The 25,146-nt window shown below is 39.7% G+C and overlaps 1 protein-coding gene across 20 annotated transcripts in view; it reads right to left on the reverse strand.

Annotated features, from left to right (window-relative positions):
* Window positions 1-3,012: 3,012 nt before the first annotated feature.
* The window catches only part of ADD3 (adducin 3), a 126,095-nt gene continuing 103,961 nt past the window's right edge, over window positions 3,013-25,146 (reverse strand). For 6 of the 20 annotated variants that reach the window (XM_057308905.1, XM_057308902.1, XM_057308903.1 and 3 more), the window contains 12 exons: window positions 24,854-25,005; window positions 23,825-23,905; window positions 22,833-22,982; window positions 22,206-22,349; window positions 22,000-22,098; window positions 20,697-20,879; window positions 19,867-20,124; window positions 18,227-18,346; window positions 17,676-17,762; window positions 15,671-15,794; window positions 9,026-9,143; window positions 3,013-8,312 (listed from right to left, as the gene is read on the reverse strand). In XM_057308905.1, coding sequence (XP_057164888.1) covers window positions 8,027-8,312; window positions 9,026-9,143; window positions 15,671-15,794; window positions 17,676-17,762; window positions 18,227-18,346; window positions 19,867-20,124; window positions 20,697-20,879; window positions 22,000-22,098; window positions 22,206-22,349; window positions 22,833-22,982; window positions 23,825-23,905; window positions 24,854-25,005 — 1,802 coding nt within the window. In that variant the 3' untranslated portion in view covers window positions 3,013-8,026. Of the gene's footprint in view, window positions 8,338-9,025; window positions 9,144-11,076; window positions 13,322-13,977; window positions 14,074-15,670; window positions 15,795-17,675; window positions 17,763-18,226; window positions 18,347-19,866; window positions 20,125-20,696; window positions 20,880-21,999; window positions 22,099-22,205; window positions 22,350-22,832; window positions 22,983-23,824; window positions 23,906-24,853; window positions 25,006-25,146 lie in introns of those variants that run through there. The other 14 variants (XM_044382105.3, XM_048218751.2, XM_048218752.2 and 11 more) reach the window with 4 other exon arrangements.

Consider the following 25,146-nt stretch of genomic DNA (forward strand, 5'->3'; position numbering starts at 1 on the left):
ACCCATGTGGCCAGGAGGGCGGTGTTGGGAGAAGTCTATATTTGGAAGAGGACGCTAATTTGGGCGGGTGGTTCCCTGGCCTTATCAGGGCCCTGCAGTCCAGCATGGCTCCAGGGCAGATGGGCTGTCGAATCTCCACCATATCAGACTTGGCTCAGTCCCCGTAAGAGGGAGGGGCTTTGTCCTCACACAACCCTGTGCTTAGGGTCACCCTACTCTGTTGACCTCACTGGCCTCCATGTCACAGCCAGCTGCAATGGGAAGAGAAGTGGGTTGTTTTTCCAAGTCAGGGGGGAGCAGAGGCATGGACCTACCTGGACTGGGCAAATCCTGGCAATGGCAGAAGGCAGGGGAGGGGCTTCGGAAGGAGAATGAACACCTGTTTGATTCCAGAGGCTTTAGAAACGAGTTAAACAGCTCCGTCAGAATTCATTCAACTGCAAGTATTAATCATATTTTTCCCTGGTGGCAAAATGGTCATGGCTTAGATGAGTCCAGGCAGCAAGTAAGCAAGAATGCTTTCCATTTCCCACTGAGGTAGGGTGATGGCACAGCTGTGACCTCAGGCTGACACGGATGTCACTGTGTGACCTTGGACAAGTTGTCTTCTTAGAGTCTCACTTTCCTCACCTGTAAAACTGAGAATACTTTTTTTTTAAATTAAGCACAATAATGTGGGTTCAGTACAGAACATCGGATGGTAGGTGTTCAGTAGGTGTTCCCTCCTCCTAAAACCCCCTGTCCTTCATTTCTCATTGTCTTTACCTTCTCGTTTGAGTGATTTGATATTAGTTGACTAATTCTGACTAATTCTGGTGCCCTGTGGTGGTTTTTAAATATGACTACAAGTTCTTTGACATTCCCCTATTCAGAAGGTGGAAACGAATATCCCTCCCCTTGAAGACTGGCTGGACCTCGTGACTTGCTTTTTGCATGAGGACATGGCTGAAGTGAAGGTGACGTCTGAGGCCAGGTCATAAAAGGCACGGTGGTTTCCGCCTTGTGCTCGCCTGGATTGTCTGCTCTTTGGGCCATCCTGTCACTGAGGACACTCAAGCAGCCCATGTAGGAAAGGCCTGGTGGGGAAGATGGAAGGTGTCCCCCCAACAGCAAGTCCCACCAACCAAGCCAGTCAAGCCCTCCGATGATTGCAGTTCTGGCTGACATCTTCATTGCAAACTCTTGAAAGACCCCCAAGCCAGAATGCTCCTGAATTTCTGACCCAAAGGAACTATGAGATATAATAAATGCATATTGTTGTGTGAAGCCTCTGCATTTTAGAGTGACTTGCCACACAGCAATATATTAATATGTATCTACTGAATTCCAAAAAAGCTCTGAAACTGCATCTAGGTAAAGGCAAAGCTGTAACAACATGGAGAGCTAGCGGAACAAGATTTGACGGCTGGAGTGAAGCAATAAACGGGGTGGGTGTGGGGAAGAGTCTGTTTCTTTCAATTAGAAAATCTGATTAAAGACAAGAGTTTTAAGGCTTCTTTCAAGCCAAGGTAAAAACGGGAACTTCATGGGTCACAGTAAAACTATCTTCTTTCTTTTGGCTTTGCATAATGACGCACATGGGACACGTGGGATCTTAAATAGCACCGCTGCGTGGCGAGCGGTAGCTCCGTGTCTTGCAGACACTCGACCTACTGCAGATCATACCGAGCGGGTTTGAAATGGCGAACACACAGTTCACTTACGATGATGCACTTTCTGACGGTTTCCAGAAACTCTTGGCATCACAAAAGTAGGGAAAAATGCACACTGTATTTTGTAAACTTTTTACATAGGTACTAGATAAAAAATGAAGTATAATGTGGTTTATAGGAAAAGTCTCCATCCCACCCCTGTCCCCCACAGGCTAGTTTCCTTTCCCATGGTCAACCCTCTGTGACTGATTTCTGGTTTAATTTCCCAGAGATATTTTATATTCACACAAATAGTATATATTGTTTGCTCCCTTTATTACACAAACGGGAGCATGCGAAAGGCGTGGTTCTGTACTGTGCCTTTTACTATTCAATATTGATATAGGATTTAAAGATAACATTTCCCTTAATTATTCTAATTTTTGATTTTCTGAGCTTTTGATATTTTATTAGTCAAACTTCAGAAATGTAAAAAAGTCAAGAAAATAAAAAGCACTTGTAATCCCACCATCAAGAAGTCACTGGTGTTCAATGCATGCTGTTTGCGTGTACTCTTTCCTGTCTTTCCCTTAGGAATAGGACATGGGTAATATGTGTAATTTTTGTAAACCGTGGGAAGAATTTCACATTTTGGGGCTTTCCTCCCATTTACTTTTACATACTCCCATTCCCTCTCCCTTATCGCTACCATTCTACTCTAAGTATATTCAGGTTTTTCTTAAGAGGCAGATTTATTTTCTCGATAATGCTCTGCCCAGTGCAGGACTGGGGTGAACCTGCCTTCTCTGGGTCTTCTCCAGGCTGCCGTGAGAACAGCGCAGACTAGCCTCTGTCACCGGAGCATCTGTGAGATGAGCAGCTGAGCTCGTGAAGCACCCCTGAAGCGCGGTCATAAAGGGCGTTCTCAGACCGCCAATGTGAGACTGTTGGGGCCACAAAGCCCGAGATGGCCAACTCCTTATGTGATGGCACTCAGCTCCCAAGGAGCACAGAGAGCTAGGAAAGGTCAACCTTGCCAGCCAGAGCTCCAAACTTGGTTGTTCCCCTGAACACGACTTAGAATTACAGTGATTGGCCGAGTCCTATGGGATTCTCCATGAAGCTGCCCTCGGTCCAGGCATCCCCACCGATCTCGAAGGAAGTTGCTGCTCCTTGCCTGGGAACAACTGACATAGTAATTTCCTCATCAAGCACTTTCCGGGGCACAAACCACATCTTCCAGGGAGATTTCTTACTGGAAAAGGGCAAGTTATACAGGGTTATCTACTCATTCCTTCTCATCTTCTGAACTTCTTTTTCAAAGACTAGACATCTGGTCACAGTTGTACAAAGAATTCTGGAAAGAACAGGAATGACCACCTTTTTTTTTTTTTTTTAAAGATTTTATTTATTTGAGAGAGAGAGCACAAGCAGGGGAAGCTGCAGAGGGAGAAGGGGAAGCAGGCTCCCTGCTGAGTAGGGAGCCCAACGTGGGGCTCGATCCTAGGACCCTGGGATCATGACCTGAGCCGAAGGCAGAAGCTTAACCGACTGAGCCATCCAGGCGTCCCATGAATGACAACATTCAAATGGGTAACAGTGGAAGGGGTAAACCAGATGTAGTTTACTCCTTTATCTTTTCCCTAATATGCATTTTCTTCCAGCAGGTAAAGGAGACCAAACAAGTGATAACACTATAACAATACCAACATTAATTCAGGGCTTACAGATACTGGGCTAAGTTTTGTGTATATTATAATCTTAATTTTTATGACCACCCAAAAAGGTTAGTGCAATTATATTATACCCATTTTATAAAAAAGTGAAGCGGTAGGAAACAAAGGTCTCTAAGACCCCAGGGCATAAACTCGTAATTTTAAACTGCAATGCTTTACTGTTGGACAAAGAAAAAAATGCTACAATGTCAGAAGTGGAAATTTTAGGGTATTAGCATAATTGTTCAATAAGATATGTAACATGTCATATGCAAAATGACTTGAGAAAGAAAACGAGAACCCAGTACAATGTAAGTTTACTTAATTGATGTCTGCTGTCTCTAGAGATTCATGTAAATTAAGAAGATAAGATAGCAGTTATCTTTCGGAAATAAAGACAGTAGAAGTATAACCTCTTAAGCCTGATTACGCAGGTTTGGAACCCCAGTTTTGCCACTTACTAATTATGTGACCTTGGGCAACTGCTTTAAACTGTAGTTTCTTATCTGTGAAACAGGGTAATACCATCTACCTCAGGGGTTTGTGGAATTAAATTAATGAATCCATGTATAGCACTTGGTGTTCGGTAAATTCTAGGTATTACATTTAACCCATAGAGTTATGTGCCAATGACGTCTATCAATGACAGCAGCCTTCAGTTAAATAAATAATTGCTTAAGAGCCAATGGACAACACAGAATTGAAAAGCCACACTGGAGATCAGGATGTAGTGGCTAGATCACTGTTCATTTAAAAGCATACCTGTAGTAGGGTTTGCTAAGGCTAGACCAATATGCTCTGTAGATGCCCCAATTTGTCCTTGGATTCCTAACCAAAACCTCACTGTATCCTAGCACAGGAAGCCCCTCCCCACCCTGGATTAGCGAACACCAGCGGGGCTACCCAGGCACTCTGCCCTGGGGTAAAACTCTACCTCACCTAGAAGCCACTTTACCATGGAAGAGACAGGGTGGGGAAGGCTTGTCCAACATTGCGTCAACCTCTAACACTTGATGTTCCTACCAGCTGATAAGCAGGCTGCTTTTGGTGAATAACCTGTCAGGACAGTAAGAAACAGACTTGAGTCTGAATCTCAGATCTACCACTTACTAGGTGCGAATGTAGGATAAGTTACCTGGCTTCTTTCTAAACCTTGGTCCCCCTCAGTGGAGTTAGCCCTGCAGTGCAGGATTGGGGATTAAATGAGATAATGTAATTTAAACATGCAATACAATGCTTACCCAATGCCTAAACTGTAGTAATTATTTGCCTTATAGATCAGACTAGAAACTCCAACTAGGATTTGTATCCCAAGCTACTCCCTGACTTTCACTATTGAAGATATAGGAGAACACCTTTTTGCTACGTACCTATTATTCACCATGTAATCAACACGAACAGTATTGTCTATCATGAGCAACGAAAATGCAGATTCGACTTTGGTCAAACGTGGTGGAGGACAAACGGGTGAGCAATGTACAGTCTCTGCACTCCGGAGCTCACAAGCTTTTAGGGGAGATGGATACGTGATCAATACTGTTAATTTAAGACAGGCTGAGAGAGGTAGGATTCGGAAGCGCTACTGGAGTTTGGCAAAGGAAGAACATCATGCGAGAAACATCGTCGGTGGGACCAGGTGGTACAGGGTGCCTGGGGAGCTAGGAAAGCCTCCGAGAGGTGCGAGCCCTCTGGCCAGGCGTGTAGGACAGGGAGAGGGGTGTGAAGAGGGTCTGCTTGCCAGGGAGTACTCTGTGGACAACTGCTGGCTCCGAGGACCGGGTGATTCAAGCCAATGCTGATGACAGATCTGGGCTTCTACAAGTAAGGGCCCGGGAAGCCATTCTCTCTCTAGTAGCAGGCCGGAGGAGGCCACGGAGAGGTCATTATTTGGGCAAGTGTGGCAAGACGAATCAGAGAGGCCTTCCGACTCAGTGGCAAAAGGTAATTACCACAACCAGAGGGTTATGGAGGATGTACCTTGTAGAATCAAAGCTGTTTTGCTCGTCTAAACGTACAGCCTCATTTAGTCCAGTCGGGGGAAGAAACACAGACCACTCATTCTCTTCAACCCATCTTCTAGTGACTCTCAGGAGGGAGGCCAGAGTCATCACTGGAGCTCATTATCCTGTGGTGAACTGTACTTTCAGATAGGGCAAATGAGTTCACAAGGAACATCTGGCCGTCTTCACAGCTAGTGTGTCGGTAGCACTCGGCCCCTGCTCACTGATCGTTGCTAGTCCTCCCAGGCAGGTTCCGGTGGGAGACAGTAACAGCCCATTCCTGCTGCCCTGCAGCGCTCTTACATGCCGAGGCTGCTGTCACAGAGGGCTGCTGTCACAGAGGGCTGCTTCCACGGTGAGAGTCAGGTCAGGCCCCTTCCTGGCTCTATAGCACTCCTCTCCCCTCCACGGCTGGAGCCCCTGGACCCCCTCACCTGGCTGTGGCCTCCAGGACTAGTCCTGATGAGGCAACTCCACATTAAGCTACGCCTGTCTGTAGGCCAGTCGTGACCTGTGGCTTGGCTACAGCACTGCCTTGCTTTTGGAATTCTGAGTGGTGTCATGTACTTCAAGTCTGATAACAGGATCCCCATCTGTCATTCTCCTTACGTCTGAGTTCCTGTCCTGAGGAACTATCCCCAGGCCCCTTAGGCCTGAGATCCCGCCTTGATCTTGCCATTGCCCCACAGGAAGCAGAGGAAGCGCTGCTCTCGAAGCCTGTGGCTGGGGCTCCTACCCAGGCTAGGAGACTTGCAGTCCCTGCTTTCCTGCTCCGGATACCTGACTGGGACGTACACTTCCCTGATGGAGACCACTTTACCACATTGTGCTTTTGGTTGATTGCCATGTCCTCCAGATTCCATGTTTCACCTGCTGGGCTGGGCTTCCTACTAGCTGCTTCAGCGCAAGCTGTTCTCCCCATGCCTGACTTTGCTCAGTGAGTGGGTAGAATTCCAGAGCTTGCCCCACCCAGTCCGCCCTGTTCCTCTGCAGTTAATTGAGCCATGCTCAGCTTGACTTTAGCAAGGGTATGTGCACGTACTCTTGCTCAATATTAACCTAAAGGTCAAAATGGAGACAGGAGACCACACTTATACAAGATCATTTCACATACATGGTTTTAAGACAGAAAACGATTTAACAGATATTTTAAAAATGAAAAGTCTCAATTACCACAATGTATTTTAAAAGGCTTAACATGATGCAGTGGGAGCCTCTCCCCCCCCCCCCCCCCCGCCCCCGTGGATTGGTAGCTAATATTTGGAAAACATTTTTGGTTGTCTGAATAGCCCCAGATTACCTTTACTTAAGTCGAAATAATTGAAGTCGACATTTTTAAAATAGAAATCAGGTAGGAAGTAATCTTTAACCTTAACTTGTGAGCCTAGTAAACACCCATCAAGAATATGTCTGTGCCTACCAACAAGTTGGCCGTATCTACCTGCTTCTCCTAAAACTGAGTGGGTCACCTGTTCTGAAGTCTAAGTCTACCAAGCCAGCCACCACTGAAATCCAGCCCCTAGAGCATTACTCAACAGGAAAGGGTGAGTTCTAGAATGCAACAACGACTTCCCCCACAGCTCCTGCTCAGTGAGAATCTTCAGAAGCTGTTGCTTTTGGAAAAACCAATTCGAAAATGCTCTTATGTTAAGGACAGACACTAGACTGGCAAATCATTGAAGAGGGTCGAGCAGCACTACAGCTCTAGGTCTGGGCTGGGACAGTCACTACCAACATTTTTTTTTTTTAACCCAGAAGAGTACCAGTGGGAAATCCACAAAACTCTACCTCTTAACTCCTGCATTTTATAATCATTTTATAATCATAGACCCTTTACTCACTTCCAACCAATCTGTTAGAATAATACTGCTGTGGGAAATCCAAGTTTTTCTTAAAATTTCCAGTCTAAATATCAACCTGAGAGGATACTGTTTTGTCTAAGAAGTCCAATTAAATAATAGTCCAGACTGGTCTTTCCATAGGGCTCATATATTTACTGGCTCTTTGAGGGGCAGCCTCCTGCAAGTAGACAAACAATGAGGACAAAGTCTTGTCTATAGGACACAAGACCGTAGATAAGATTTTGCCCTATGTATTCTGTCATTTTAAAAGCGCAGCTAAAAAGTTTTGGAATGATTTCTTAGAAACTTAATATTTATCAGTGCACATCCAAATTAGATTAGTAATACTATCCTGGTTCCTCTTTCACCTTTTACCAAATTAGATTAATAAAATCAATGTTATTGATTTTAAGGTATGGAATTTAGCAAGGAACTAGTATTTTGTCTAGTGATGGGAGTTACCTGGGACTGAAAATAAGGGATTTTCTTTTTTTTTTTTTACACTATTGTACGCAAGATCAAAGCTGGCCTCGGAGAATGACAAAACCTAAAGCAGTCTGTGTAGGAATAAAACAAAAGGTAGCTTAATTAGAAACACTCACCATTGCTTCGGTATCAAGACTTACCTAACCAGAAATTATATAGGGCTGTGAAAAAATTATGGACTGGATATATACCCATCTATCTTTCTGCTAGATAAAACATATGACTTTTTTGCTATGGAAGGAATATCAAAAGGTACCAGTTTGTCATTTAAGGTATAAATGACATTTAAAATATTACAGGTCGCAGTAATAAAAGCAGCATCTTGATTAATTTGAGAGAATGCACAAAACTCTCTATAGACTTGACACTTTAGAAAAACAATTACTGATAACATAATATACAGGCTCAATCCTGCAATAGGTTTCTCTTAGCGATTTCTGTAACAACATATTAAACATTAATTTGCCGGGAACTTTAGAAAACCGTGTATTTGTTCCTAGGTTACGACCTGATGAGCTTCCAGGGGAGACCATGGCACAGTAGAAAAGCAGGAGATGCAGACCTGAAGCCCTCCTGGCTTCGCTGCCTCTGAGTTGCCTGGTGTTAGGCAAGCACAGCTTCTCTGAAGGACTGATCCTTCTTAAGTCAGAACAAGAAAATAATGCTGAAGGAATAAATGAAGTAATATGGTATCTTTAAACTTTCCTCAACCATAAATTACATCTAGCAATGCATAATCAGAATAAAGTCCTAAATGGAAGCTCAAAGATATTTTGAAAAGCTCTCACAATTAATTAAACCTAAATTTAGACCCAGGATTGCCCTCTAATGGTCATCTCTTAAAAATGAAATCCCTTTGAAAACTACTGAATTTGCAAGTTATTTTTTTCTAACAAAAGTTCCCCAAAAGGCTTATCCTTGTTCTGATCTCCAGCATGTATGCTAGATTTTTCTCCAAGAAAGATCATCTCCAAGTATATTTATTTAAATCAAGTTGTAAGTAAATAAAAGTATACTTCCGATATTTAAAACTACTTGTATAGCTAGGGGCACCTAGCTGGCTCAGTGGGTAGAGCATAAGACTCTTGATTTCAGGGTTGGGAGTTCAAGCACCACACTGGGCCTCGGGCTTACTTAGAAAATAAAATTTAAAAAATAAAATGTCAAGGTTTAATTAAAAAAAGTAAAACTACTTCTCTAATTGAACAGTCTTTTCAGGTTTTTAAAATAACACTTTCCTTGGAATATCTCTTCTTGTCCCCAACACTGAAAATCAAAAAGGAAAAACAAGGAAAAGATAAAGGGCTTTTACCAAAATCTTTTCTGTATCTTAAGCAAAGGTATAGAGATACCTTGTCTTCCAGGTGTCATGGTGAAGATTCAAGGCCTGCTCCTTATATGAAAGGACAGTATCACCACAAGTCACTCCTACTTCGTAGGTATCCATCAACTTCTTCATTCTTGGGGTGACTTGTTGAGAAAAAGAAAAGTCTTCCAAATCAAAAGTTAATGTTTTATCCTAAATCTATATCCCATCTTATATCAAAACGTGAATCCAGCATGGTTGGACTTATAATCCAAACTAAGGAAACTGCCTTAAAAAAACCTCACAAGAACGTACACTGGAACCACACTGGGCCTGGCACACAGGTGTCACTAGTACTTTTAGACATCTGAATTTTGATGGGTGAAATGCTAGTACCCCCTTTTCATTTTCTGTAAGCCTTAGTCTCATTATCTACAAAATGGGGATAATATCTATTTTGTTGGGATGTTGGGAAGACCAAATGAGGTAATACATGAAAAGCACTTAGCATAATTTTTGATAACAGAAGGCATTAAAAAACAAGAGATATTATCGATTAATCTCTCCAGTCAAAACATGCCAATTTTTGAAGAAGGCATTATGTTGCCACTCACAGGCACAAGGAGTCATTTTCTACCATGGTTTCTTCCTGAGACCTCACTTCAAATATTGTTTCAATGTGTTCTCCACCACAGGCATTAGAGTCCTTGCTGGTGGTGTCTGTCTTCGTGAAATGGGACAACAAAGTTGAGAAAAGTCTAGTGAAGAGACTGATAAGCAACAAAGGAAATGTCTTCTAAGTTCTGGGTATATCACAACAAACATGGTGCCTACCAACTAACAGGGAAGTTAAGTGCACATAGAGGATTGTTAGGTCTCTTACACCCTCTAGTGGCCAAAAAGAAGATTATGCTTTTAAAAATCTTCGTTTGGTCAAGATGGCAATTTGGACGTGTGTATATGGATCACCCTTGAGTTTAAAAAATAACCAGCTTGCCTTTATGTGTTTTTTGCCTATGTCAAAAAAAAAAAAAAAAAACCTAAAGCTAATGTTAAGAGAAACCAATGCTGTCACAACTGGATCCATTCGGTTCTCTTCATTCCCTGAATGAAAATACTGAACACTAGAGGAAATGGCCCAGGCAGCACACCTTTCATGCCATATTGACTCTCAAACGTAACTAAAGTTAATGGTCTTTGTTGCTTTATGGAAGGGAATCTTGAAATGAGTATCTTTCTAAAGCAGCAATTTTTCACCACAGGGTTATTTACAAGTCAAGGTAATAATTAAATATGCCCAAGACTATGAATCTATTCTTCTCTGCCCAAACCCTTCATTTTTATAATGGGTAATTATAGTAAAAACTTCAATTAACCAGAACCCTCAGTTAACATGATTTCCCCTCCTGCACTCTATTTTTAGGACAAAGTGGAAAAAAAATCACAATAAGTCATTCCTACGAAGGATTGAGTTTGAAAATCTTATAGGATAAATTATGCTAAGGAGAAAAAAACCAGAATAAAATCACATTCACACCATGATAAGCAATATATATGTGATGTATCTATAAATCATCAAGATTTGGAAGGGAACAGATTTATTTTGAATGTTAATGTGCTGGAATCGTAACCTATTTCCTATTCTTTTTATTGTCACGCTGTCACATGAAGACATACAAGGGTAAGTATATACTAAACTCAGCACATATTCTGCAACATTTTCTATTCTACATCCATAGATCTGAACAGTAGAACTGAGACTGAGAATCAGAATTCTAAATCCTTCCAAGATCTTGAGATCCTGAAGATATAGTTAATGTCACCATACACTATCAAGACAGAAAATAGGTCACTTGGGAACATTTCTTCTAATATGAGCTTAAACAAGAAGGGTTTTTATATAGTGAGTTTTCAACTAATTTGAAAATAAATTTACCAGGACATCAGTTATTCAGAACCAACAGTCCTACTCAAAATCTCACTGCAGTAAAAACGAAACACAACACAACACAACAAACAAACAAAAAAAAAACATTCCACAAGGTAATTCAGGCTAAGCAACCACCCCTGAATTCAAAGTTCATGATATCAAATCCATCTATTTAAAATACTGTTTATTTGTGATTTAACATTAATTAGCATTACATCTAAGAGCAATATCAGATAACATTTATACATTTTCCACAGGACACAGAGGCTCATTGGCTCATTCTTTATGCCAAAGCAAGTAAATAGAGGCATTAGCAAAAGGTGCAAATAGTTCACTGTTGCGTTTAAAAAATATTTATGCACATTGCATTCATTTAAGATATATATATATTTAAAAAGTTATGGAGAAGCATAGTTCACAGGTTACTGTTTCTACATACGTTGTAATACAACATAAATGATGTAGAACATAAAAAATCCTCAGATACAGAATTAAGCAACTGAAAGTTTCCACTAAGAGATTAAAACACTGATTCCAGTAGTTAGTGAGATCTAGAATGAAATTTCCAGGCTCTGTTTCAACTTTGCATCATCATACACATACAGTCAAACAGAACCAGCCCCAAAACACACTGTAATCAATGTGATTTTTTACATGTCAACTCACCCTCCAGAAACACTTTGGATTATTTTTATCCACTGATCATTTCGGATCATTGATTTTACATTGATTCGTGCATCACTTGGGTGAAGGGGGGAAAAACTATATTAAGTCTAGGTTTAAATTTGTATTTACATTAGAAAGTTAACTGAAACAAGGTAAGAAAATTTTGTAAAAATCAAGAAGTGGTAGGTTTTCTCACTGGGGGATCAGACCCACTGATTTCTTCTAGTGCTTCCTTCTAAAGATAAAGAAATTAAAAAGAACTGACCCTTTTAAAACTCAAATATCAACCAAGAAATACGATGATTTTGGCAAAGCAAAATTTTAGCAATTTGGGACATGTTTCAAATAAACTATGCTTCAAATCCTATCGTGACTATGAGTCTTTATCAAACTAGAATTCTTTGCATGACACCACTTTTGTTCCCTTCATTTTTCACTTTCTCTCTTCCTTTTCATTTGGTTACCGTATGAGAGCTTCTTCATTTGTTAGCAATACTAGGAGAAAAATACATGATAAGGTTCAAATATGAATCTAGTTATACCTTGAAATGCTCTAATCCCCTTTTGATACCAAGTCCCTGGATTCTTGAATTATATTTAAGTATACTTAGTACCAAGCAGCCTCAAATATAGCTCTACTGTTACATGATTGGCTAATATGCTTATGATGCTTTTATATTGAATGGTATACAAAGATCTCAACATACAAAAATCGTTTTTGCCAGAGTTAAACTAAATAACCCATGTTATGTATACAAAATCCCCTTTGTTGAAAAATAAGGGGCTTTCTAAACTAATAAAAAAGGAAGTTTTCAAAAATTATAGTCTACTAAAATGATTTTTTTTTTTTTTGGCAAAGAAAGTTACTTCAGGTGAGGAAATTTTATACTATGAATAAAATTCCAAATGAATGTTTTCTTAAACTTTTTTTTTTTAAAAATTATGTGCCAGTGTATACTAATGCTATAGATTCTTAGAAGCTTTTAAAGCATTCTGTTAATGCCCACTGAAACAATGGGAACCCAAAAGGTACAGTCAATAATCGTGGTAAAAAATTATAATCTGATTACCCAGTGAAGCAGGCGTTGAGAAATAAAAATTCTCTTGTTTGTTCACTGGTAATTTGTTTCCAACAGATATTATGAAGAAGGCTTGAAGTAATTCAGATATCTGTTTGTGGTGAATTATAGTAATACTTTATGAGGGCAGAGCTAACTAAAACTAGCAAGTGTTTAAAAATTTAAAACTTTTTTTGGACATATAAAATGAGAGATGAATTTGAAATTTTCTTCATAATGTTTTTCTTTTAGTAAAATCTCTTTCCAGTTCTTAAAGTCCAGTTTGCTACATACCCCCAATCTTATCTACCACTGCATATTAATGATCAACTTAAATGTGCTATTTAAATGTGCAATGTCACACTGTAATAATAATAATTATAAAAAGACTTTAGTTAGGCTTCAACTTTCTCCTTTTTTTTGTTCTTTTTCAGAAAAGAAGGAGTACGGAATTTCTTCTTTTTCTTGGATGGTGATTTTGAAGGTGAGCCTTCAGGTGACAGGACTTCTTCAATTTTTTCTGGAGACTTAATGGTAATCTCGATGTTCTCTATGGTCGTGCTTGTCGATAACCTACTCACTTGCTTAGCAAGCTCATCTTCAACATCGTGCATATCATCCTTGCCATTCACTACCATGATAGGCACTTCCATGGAGATGAAGCTCTTGGAAAATAGCTCATGGTTTTCTACAAAAGGGGAGGGTTTTTTTTGGGTTATTTTATATAGTTAACACCTTTGCTTTATTTCACAAAACTGAAATGTTTCGGCAATGTACCAAGGCATTACTTTAATTTCAATAAAGATAAATCATTATGTTAATAGACTATGGATCTATTAGCATGAAGCTAATTTTCTCACATGGTATAAAGGGGAAGGGGACAAAGTTATTAGACCAGGGGATGAAGGATAGATAAGTCTGGTTTGATGATTTGACAGTTTCACTGTAAAATCAAGTCCGTATAAATGAGGAAGACAACATGTGTTTTTCTTTAATTTTGGGGTCATTTGGCAATCAAAACTGAAAAAGATTTCATGCTTCTGATTGGAAGATGTAGGACAAACCACTTTAATTTCACAAATTCTTAAGAACTACCAGTTGCCAAAATCCAGATTAAGGTAAATCAATATAAACTCTGAACAAAAGTAGCACACCATTTAATAAAAAAATATATATATATATTTACATATATATATATATATATAAAATTACTGGGAGCTTTAAGTAAAATCCATGGCAAGCTTATTGCAATCAGGTGTTTGCTTTCTTCACATGAAAACAAATGACAGAAGACAGACTCTTAAGACTAACGCAGTGAATGCTATGGGAAGTTACAGTGAATACCTTCTAATTTTTCAGGGATATTTTGCGGTGACTGAGTTTGAGACTGAATTTGTGAAACAGATGAAGCGTCATCTGAGAGGAATTCCTGCTCAGCATCTGCTGGATGAGAGTTTGGTTAAAAGCCATGCAAACCAAAGAAGCCTAAGACCTCAGGGAGGTTAGCGCATACATCCAACCCCTGCGGACATAGGATAAACTCCTCAGCAATGAGCTGAGCGTGCTAACAGCTATCCCATATAGCAAGAATTATGCATTAAGAGGAGGTTAATGTGTTAACATTTCTGGCTGCTAATAATAAGTTTACATACATGCTTAGTAAGGAAGCATGGCTACGCACAGCACAGGCAAATAATACGTATGCATTTAGCTTTTGCTAGGGCGTTAGAAAACCAAAATATATTGAGCAGCCAGGTGAAAAGAATGATGAAGTCTCACCAATGATGCTACATTCATGAGGCAGAAAGCCTCACTGAATTTTTGAACAATATCCAATTAGTGATTCCTGTCAGAGCAATATTAGTGAGCTAATTCAGAAGGCCATAATGAACGTGGAAGAAACTACTTATTTAAAAAAAAAAATATATATATATATATAAAAGGTGACGATTCTAGAGTGCAGTATTTATTACCTGGCATCTTTAGGCTTTCAAAAAATCAGAGATTAAAGAGGGACATTTTACAAAATAGAAAAACAGAAACTTTCCAATCTTAGGTTAGAATAAATAAATTCAGTAATACCACTTAGAATATTTGGTATAATCACATTAATGAGTCAGGATGACTCCCTCTTGTGACAAAGGCACCAACTAACACACTGATAAAAATCGTTCCCTTGCTGATCCAGTTGTCAATTCTTTCCACACGATACCTAACGTGGACAAAAATTCTTTATCTATTGGTTCTGTTCTGCTTTGGGCAAAATTTCAACTGTATGTTGTAGATGCTCTAAAGCAGATGCTTTTACCCTTTTTTGGGGTCACAGACTTCTGTCCCTTACCCTGAGTGCCCCATTTCCCCAAATGTATATTGTGCAAAATTAAGCACATATTTTTCAGATGGCTCATGGACTGCCTGGAGCTTATCCAAAGACCCAAGATTGAGAACCCCTGCTATAAAGAATTTATTTTTGAGAAGAAAGGGGCTAGTATTTAATTAGCTGGGGTTTCATGAACAACTTTTAAATATAATCCTTACTTAGGGTTCTGAAGTCAGAAAAACTCAACCTCATGAGAGTGCCTACGTGCTTAAAGAAAGCCACATCAAAACTTTGGCAGTTTGCCAAAGATATTGGCACCTTGTGACACCCCAAAACAAGAGATTTTACGAAATATTATAGACACATAATACATGCTGTAATGTTTAAATCTATTACTATATCTGTATTTATTTTAGCTGATAATTCTTTTCTTATCTGTGGATTTCACTTTACTATGGAAGACTTTTTGCTAGCCATCAGATTGCTTTCCGAGGAAAACTGTTTCCTCTACATGTTAACATGCATGGACTACGGTGGCTCTTTGCATTTTAGCTCCACCCACACTCAGTAAGGTCTGGGAGAGATAACAGAACAATCGATTGCAGAAGGAACATTAGAAAAAACACCAACGAAACACTGACTGCCTTCTGCCATTCAACTCAAGGTGTTCTGCTCTTAGTAAAATGGTTATCAGGCTTAATCTGAAAATGAACCAACCTTCCAGGCCTTGCTGTTTACGTTCGACTGTCTTCTTATACTCTTCAAGCTCTCCCTCTGTGAGATGACTGAAGGGGTTGGGAGGGGCGGGCGGGGCCTGATCGTCATCTTCAAATTGCATGGTCTTGCAGAGAAAAACATGGACAGGTCAGAGGTTATTCTTCAGAACTGGGTTGGGGGGAACAAAACACAGCTGAGGGCTCCCAGAATGATGGTGGGAGAACGGTAGGAGACTGAAGAATTCTCCAGATAAATGGCCTCAGATAAAAGAACTACAGATACTAACATTTGGGGATTCCCCCGAGAAACAACCAATGACCCTACAGCGAAGCTCACCAGTTCTGAAGCCCTGCACGCACCCAGAGCATCTGACCGGCTTTCTGAGGCCCATTCTTAAATATCAACAGACTACCGTGTATTACTAGACACCCGAGGAACGCTTCCAACACGGAAGGGAGAAACCAGGGAAGAAAAAAAAGAGAACTCAGAAGAAACCGGGAAAATAAAGGTAGCTGAAGAAAATTTAAAATTGATTCCCTTAGAGCAATAAGAGAAAATGCTGTATCCATGAAAGAGTAGGATGGTATCTAAAAAAGAAACATTCAGGGAATAAGAAGTCTTAAAAATTTTTAAAAATATATCAAAACAGAAAATTAAACAGAAGGATAAGAAATAAAGCCAAGCCAATCTCCCAGAAAGCAGGAAAAAAAGACAAAGGTATGGAAAACGGGAAAGAGAAAAATCAGAGGCTCACAGAGGTTCAACTAACGGCAAATCTTGATAGAAAAAGAGATTGGAGGGAAAAAAACTACTGAAGAAATACATTTAAAAAATTCCCAGAACTGAAGGATAGGACTTTGCAGATTGAAAAGGGTTAATGAATGCCAAGAACAAAGACTAAAAGAAATCTACTACAGAGCACATCATCGTAAAACTTCAGAACAGCAGGGATGTTGAAGAGGTCTAAAAGAATAAAAAAAGGGCCCTACACAAAGTCCCACGAATCATGGTGCTCCTCTCCTACTCCTCAACAGTAACATGCAGTTAGGTGACAACAGAGTGATGTTTCCCATATTTTTAAGGTAAATTATTCTGAACTAGAATTCTATGTCTATGAACATGTGAGGGTAGGACACAGGATTTCAAGCTGTTACCTCCCGTGTATCCCTTCTCAGAAAGGGAGTAAGAGGACATGCTCAATGATAAAGGAATAAATCAAGAAACTGGAAAACACGATGTAGGGAACGGGACACTACACAGTCAAGAATCAGAGGAATCCTCAGGATGAGACTGTGCAGCTGGCCTGAAGAGCACCCAGTCCACATCTGGACGGCAATGACAGTAATGAGAGATCACCTGTTACCTGTGACCCTTTGGAAAACAGTAAGAAGGGCTTTAAAATTCCTCTGAAAAGTTTGGGAAGAACTAAGCCAATGTACCTAAAATACTAAGCCAATGAGAAAAGGAGGCACTTATTAACTCCAGGGGTCAGAGAGTCGTGTAAGAAACGATCTGTAATCATGGGATACTACATGGCTCAGCAGTAAACACTGAACAATGTAAACACTGAAAGCTGATTTAACAAGAAATCTGTAATATAATCTTCCCCCCACATTTTCTCATCTCTGAAATCAGGAATCATCTAATGATGGATGGCTTCCTACAATTATAATTGTGAGGGTTTTTTCTCTTTTAGTGATATACAAAACAACGGTACTTCTTACAGTTGACGACACAGATTCGATGAACTCAACTGAGATCTAAAATTAATAGGCCAAGAAAAAGCAGAACAAAGAAGCTCTTTAGAAACGTGGAGGTAAATGCGAGAAGAAAGTCCTTACCGCTGGAAACTGGGAGTTGAAGGTGGTATTTTAAGTCTTGCAATTATTTGACTTTTTAACTTGTGCTTATATTAACTTTAGTAAAAATAAATATTCATATATAAAAAGCAAAGAAATTCATGTGGTAGATCAAAACCAAAGATTGTACTGCTTCTTGGACTTACAGAAGGAGGTTTATCCACAACGATTCCAGCAAGCAATTGAGATTGCGGTCCTGCTGTTTTCAAGTCATATCGGTTTTGTTCTCGAATCTGAATTGAAATACAATAACAAGTTCTTGGGGGCAACTATACAGATGACCTTTACTCTCTCTTTTCCCACAGGCTTGCTATTTGGCCACCCAGAGCCTATGTCGCTCCTGTCTCCACAAAGCCCTCTCTGACCATCCCAACAACTCACATTCGTCTCCTCCACTCTTCTCAATGTGTGATTTCCTATTGTCTTACGTGGTTAGAGCATTACATTTCCACTAATGCCAGGGATCACTTTCACTAATACAGCAGCAATACGTCAAATATTTCTTCCCTGTGTAGTCTGCTCACCAGTGACTAACACAGAGCTGGAGGTATTCAATACAAGCTAAAATTATACTGAGTTTCAAATTCTTCTTTATTCAAACCCCGAAGCTTGGTATTAATCAGATTTTATTACTAGTGATTTGAACATAAAACGGTATAAAAAATGCCTCCCCTGGCCACAGAAGACCACATCTTACCTTATTTCTCTTTTCTAGTACCTCATTCGGGTTTGTGTTTAAAGGAACAAACTGATTTGGATCTTCAATTTTGATAGGTGTCCCACTACTAACTTTAGAAGAGTCCTCTGCTTTCATCCACTAAAAAATAAAAAATTTTATAGAACGAAGCTTTGTGTTAAGGAAAAAAGGGTAGGTTCTTGGTAACTTTATTGACTCAAGGAGAGGGAGCATATACTGCCAATATTTTAAAGAATTTTACTAAGCAGCATTTAGTGGTCAATTACTGTATATCTCACACTAGTCAGAAAAAGGCTCATGATCAGCACTACTTAAAAAAATGTGATTACTCTTTACATGAATACTCATTTATAGGAGTACTTAAATTTTCCTTTTGGCATTTTCAAACATGATGCTCAAAACATTCCAAGCACAGATACAGAGCTTGATCTTGTATTAACTCACATTCAGAGATGGCACCTGCATTGAAGTTTCTTCAACTGATGACGGCTACGTCACCAAAGCACTCAAGGAATCCCTTAAGACTTAGTTTTCCAGACTTCATTTTTTATTTTTGGCTGCCAGAAAGGGCCAACCCTCTGACCAGCATGTTACAAAGAGGGTAATCTGGTAGTGATCCATAATATAACAGAACGACAGGGGTGGAAGAGCCTTACAGAATTCTTCTTCACCCTGTATTGTATCCCTAAAAAGCTAATATTCATCAAGATTAATAACGGTTGCCCATCAGTCTCTGTCAATAAAATTAATTCTGGCAAACTAAGGAGTTTAATTACGTTCTTTTTCTAGGAGATAAGATATCTTTTTTAAAAATTTTATTTATTTATTTGATAGAAAGTGAGCAAGAAAGAGAGAGAGCGAGCACGAGCAGGGTCAGAGGGAGAAGCAGACTCCCTGATGAGCAGGGAGCCCGATGCGGGGCTCAATCCCAGAACCCTGGGATCATGACCTGAGCTGAAGGCAGACGCTTAACCGACTGAGCCACCCAGGCGCCCAGGAGATAAGAAATCTTATAGACTAGGGAGAAACACTTTGATGCCTAGGCACTTCCATATTGAATGCCACTGATTTATATGACGGGATGAACAATTTTGAGTATTTAGAGGATATTTGGTGATAAGCACTCTAAAACTAAACCAATCTGAAGCAAAATGTTGAAAAAGATAAGACAACCCATTTCTCTCTCTACAAGATCTTGCCTAAGGATAACTATGTGCAGTAATTCATGAAACTTTGGCACCATTATGCTTCCATAACTTTTATAGCTCTGATTCACTGGCATAATATAAAACTGCAAAGCAGTATCAAATAGTGGATTCAGAAGAGGGCTCCAGAGTCATTTTTGTATGCATTCAAATCCTGACTTTCCTACTCACAAATGATTAGTTAAACCCTCTGTGCCTCAGTTTTCACATCTATAAAATGGGGGAGAAAAACAGCATCCTCTTCATATTAAGAAAATTAAATGAGAATTGACTTATGGCCCATAAAACAAGTATCTTATACAAAGTTATACCTGATAAATGACACGTTATTATTATTATATTCTGCTTTCCCAGTATTTTTAACATAGAACATTCAATTCATGAGTAACTAGGCAAAATATTTAGTAAAGGCAAACCACATAAATAGTGACATACTGTGATTTTGGTCCTGGGACTGGTTTCACCATTCCGAGACTCCTCAGGCACATTCACTTTCATGTAAGTGTTTGGGGAGTTCAGCCATCTTGTTTTTTCACGCTGCTGTCTCTGTGCCATGTACTTGAGAGGAGAGAGTGGCACTGTGTCATCCTCAAAGGAAAAAGCAGTCACAGTTGCTGGGATTTCCACATCACTCTTGTGCCTGGGCTTCTCTCGAATGAGAGGATGCCTGTAAGCATAGCCTGTTCTATACCCCTAAGGAAGAAAAAAACCAATTTGAAGCAATCAAACATGTACCAAACACAGCATTTGTTCTTTAAACAAATGATCAAAAAGACTCCTCTGTTGCAAAACAAAGGGGAAAATATCTTTCAAACCCCACATAACCTCCACATAACACTAGAGTTGATATTAAGCAAATTTCAAGATCTGGTTAAAACAGATTCTAGCTGACAATGCAATTTCTACTCACACAACTGTTCCTGACAAAGGTAATTTCAAAACTGCTGACCAGAAACATTTTCCTAGCTATTTTCTAGTTTTCTGGAAGCCAAATCTCAGTGTTCATTTACGTCTTTGTTCCTGGGTATGAAGGCAATCTATCTTCTGACCCTTAGCGGAAGAGGGTAAAATCTCAAGATGACATTTGCATGTTTCACCATTTGATTCTTAAAAATGTGGCAAAATTACACTGGAATGTCTCCCTAGGGTCAAACTCAGCTCCCAGAGGCGTAAGGAGGGTCCCAGAGAGTCCAAAGGGAGATGGAGGCATTTGCTCTTGAATCTGAAGACACAGAATCCAAATTTACGTACAATTTTTCACCTACCAAATTATCCAGAGTCCTCATCAGCCCTTCAAACTCAATCTCGCCAACCTTCCATTTTTGATGGGAACCCATATTCACTCCTCCTCCTCCAGAAGCTGCTACAGTATAGGTGAAAGCTTTATACTTCTGAGGATCCAGCACAAGCAGATTGTCCACTCCACCTGCCCCTGCTAATGCCTGCACCTGTAATCAATGGCAAAACAGAGAGGCACAAGACTGTAAAGATTATAATGAGTATTTTACCTTTAAAAAGGTATAATTTTAATTCAGCAAATACCTATAACACTTGTTCAGGCTACTAAACAACAAAAATAAGGCAATATACTTGTGAAAATTGGCAGCTGAAGTATCTTTTCCATCTATCTGAAAAAGATACTTTCCAGGATTCTGACCCTCCTTGATGGAAAACACATTTAGAGCCATTCCTTTTAACATATTTCAAGAAACTGAATTCTCTTGCCAAATTTTAAAGTTATCTTGCAGTTTTCCCATGGTCATCCTTTTTTTTTTTTTTTTTGCTGAAGTTATAATTTTAAAGGAATATAGACACTGTACTGTGAATTTAAGGATATTTAGGCAGAAGAAGTCAGCTCATTATCTTAAGCTTTTTATAGCTCATTTGAGAAGAGGAGGAGGTACTGCTAAAGCAAAAAAGAAAAAAAAAGTTAAGACATTAAAACTGACAGAAAAGTTTCTTCCCCTTTTTTGTGGCCCTTCCAATAAATTAAGATTATTACCATTTGCTTCAAAAGAATCTTCTTGAAGATGGAAATTAGGTCTGTAAAAAATACATTGAGCTTCTCTGAGGAAAAAAGTGGCTAATAACTATCCAACCCATTATAATAAATCTGAGGCTGTGCAGTTGTTAGAAACTGCACAAGCTCATAAGGCTTCTGGCCCTGCTCTTACACTGTTCATAAAAGTGGCTACAGTACATCTGATCTTTGAGGATTGACAATTGCCTCTGCTTCTCAATTAGCACCACACCACTTCAGGGTAAAAACAGATATGTACAATTACACTCTCTTAAAAGGCAGGATTATGGGGAAAATGATGTTTATGAGGCACTCAGATTTGTGTGTGTGCATCTATATGTGACATTTTCCCCCTCCTATTTTCCAGTCAAGAGATAACGGAGCTGACCCTTTTTATTCACGTAAAACAGAACTTCTCTTAAAAGACAAACAAAACAAAAAGACAACAGGACTTTGAAAATACGTAAACACAAAACCCATCTCAATAAGCAAATTACAAAGCAATAATAAAAAAAAATGTGTGTGTGTGGGAGGATAATTTTTCCTACCTGAATCTCACAGGCTATCTGCACATTAAATATATAATGAAAAGCCTCCTCAACTGTTTCTCCAAGGGCTACCACACCATGATTTCTGAGTACCAGCACCTAAAATAGAATCCCAAAGCAATCACTTTAAATAACTGGCATAGCTCGCACTGTTTTCAGCAACAGCAACAAAAATAGCTCCTTTGATAGAAACTCTACTGACATACCTTACAACTTGGCCCCAGAACTTTCTGCAGTTGAATTCTCTCCTCCTGTTCGTCAAGTGACCCTTGATAGTCATAATAGGCGATATCTCCCAGGATGAGGGACTCTTGAGAAATTGGAAGGATTCCGCACTTCATGGAGGATACCTATTTGATTGGGCCCATGTCAAGAGGACACATTTAGTTACTAATTACACTCTCCTAGGAACCTGATTCTTTAGCCAGCTCAGGAAGCACTGGCCTATTCACTGTGTTCACCATTCCAGACCATCTCCCACTTCAGTTCTTCACTTCTTCCAGGCAAAAAAAAAAAAAAGATTTCAGGGATACAAGTCAATTTAAATGTTGTGCCAAATATTACGAAAGAAACTTTGCTCCAAAGAACTCAGTACTCAATTATTAGCTGATTAGTTAAAAACGCCAAAGCTATCTCTCCACTTGTTTCCTACAATGTCAGCATTTGGTCCAAAGGAACTTTTGCTTTCCGGCTACTCAGAGGGTTAATATTTTGAATATGATTCTGAATGATGGGGTGTGAAAGCGTGCAAGTAGTAAAGCATCACGTAAGAAGAACCATGAAAACAGTATGCTTCCCGGAGCCATTGCTGGCTTTAGCCTTCAGTGACTTACAGCTGCTGTTGCAAGAGTATGGATGTGTATCACACACTTAACGTCAGGACGTGTAGAATAGATTGCAGCATGGGGACTGAAGCCTGTGTGGTCAATTTTCAAATTAGTACTTCCCTGATCAACCACTTCTCCTATTATATTGACTTTCACCTGGAAAAAATCAGAGAGACATATTTAATTGGTATCAGTGTATCGAAGACATGTATCAAAGTCTGCCTGGGGTCCACCAGCTAAACCAGCGGCAAACTTGTTTGTCAAGGACCAAACAGTAAATATTTTAGACTTTGTGGGCCTCTGATGCAACTATTCAACTCTGCCACTTTATGTAGAGCCATAAAGGACTGCAAAAAAAATGAGTGTGGTTTTGTTCCCATTAAACTTTATTTACAAAAAACAGGCAGTCTGCAACAAAACTTAGAATTTAGTAAGAAGTAGTTTCTAAAAAGCCAAATAACTTAAAACTCTTCACTGAAGGCTGGACAAGGTCTGGCGTTTACTAAACTGGCTGGAAAATTTCCATTTGTTAACACTACAGCACCCAGAACCAATGTAGTTCCTACCATTCTAGAAGCCAGTGACACGGGCTATGAGCACCATCACGGAAAAATAAAATGCTACACGGTGAGCCCCTCTGCTCACACCAACTGAACTTTGCTGAAATCTGTCTATAAAATACACATAGACTTTGGGTGTGGGTTTTTAAAAAATTCCAGAGTGTACAGGGTGGAAAAAAAATTCAAAAGATCCCCTTCAAAGCATGGATGGGCTCACTGATAAGACCAACTTCTTTATTAGTCTCTTCAACTACCTTGTTTTTCTTGACCCCTAAAGCTTTTCTTAAAAACCAACATAACCTTCCAAACTCTTTCCTGTTCATTAGCAAATGTTTTCCCATCCATACCTTCTCTTATTCGGTCCTGTACTAAAAACTAAAAGCTGTCAGAAAAGCACAAAGAAGGACAGAAAAAGTAACATAGGAATGAAAATTATACCAAATTGGAGGCTGTGGCTTCAGAAAAAGACAGGCCTCTAGGAATTATTATTATGTGGTCTTGCTCCTTACTTATTCTCACCTGGGAGAAAGAAAAAAAAAATTGGGAATTACTGTGAGGTGTTCATATTTTGCAGTGTAAATACAACTGGATATATTTACAGTGAATAACTGTAAGAGATCGGGGTGGGGAGGGGATGACAGGAAGCAAAGAAGCAGAAATTAAAGGTGTGCAACAGGAAACTTTCCTTGAAAAGTTTTCTTCCCTCAACACTCAAGCAGGTGCTAAAAATTTCTGACATTAGTTTCTCATCTACTGAACTTACCTGAAGTGTTATCCTGGGAGTTCTAAGCTTGCTTGGGGTCAGCTACATTCATGAGAAAATATTAACTGAATGGGGTAAAGACTTTACTCTCGATTTACAACATGGAAATTAAGGGGAAAGGAGCAAAGGAAAGAGAACAGAGTCTCCTCCCAGACAGGAGTTGAGGTGGAGATGGAAGGGGAAACTAAGGAGTGGCTGGGGGGCAAGCAGAGCTGTAAGACTGCACCTGGGCCACTTCCACCACAAAAGTTTCCTATTTTTTAGCTTCCAAATATTGTCTGGCTTTCAAGGGTGACAACATGAAAACAGATGATAATGGAAAAAATATACTTAAAAAATAAAGCCCAGGGAGGAAACTGCCCTGACCCCCTCTTATTTTTCCTGCTCCAAGTGCTTTTTAGTGAGACTCATGCTCAAATATAATTAATATGGAGAGAGAAAATTCTGCCAGAAGAATTTCTTCTTGGATAGGTTCTACAGCTGGTTTGAAGTAGAGGGACACCAGAGACGGAAAATGGAGAAGAAAGCTAGGTTAACTGCAGCCTCTCCCTTGGAGATAAGGTTTAAATCAGGAGTTGGCTGTGACCCAGCATGCTAGGTTCAGAGAATGAAGTCTGACTGGACTTATGAGTAAAGGTGAGAAGAGTACAGCTGCCTTTTAGTTGGGACTTTTTAGAAAAGGAATCAAAAGCCAAAGAACTCACGGAGATATATGTATTTGCCAGCTGTGCCCATCCAAACAAGTCCACGAGTCTGTACAGGCTGGCAAGCTTACAGCGCGTAAGTTTCTCTCCCTTCACGTATGAGGATGTATCTGCCCCAGGAAGGTCATTGATAGGTGTGACCATGCCGAGACCTAAAAGGAAAAGTTGTGGAGAGAGATTCACGTCAAGTAATGCGGTACCTGGAAGCAGCCTGAGTCTGGGACTGTTCTAGCCTGGTAAATAACGATGTGAAACTTCTCAGCCCACACAATGTTTCCTTAGCTTATCTTCTT

This window comes from Ursus arctos, unplaced genomic scaffold (genome assembly GCF_023065955.2).
Source record: "Ursus arctos isolate Adak ecotype North America unplaced genomic scaffold, UrsArc2.0 scaffold_7, whole genome shotgun sequence".
NCBI lineage: Eukaryota > Metazoa > Chordata > Mammalia > Carnivora > Ursidae > Ursus > Ursus arctos.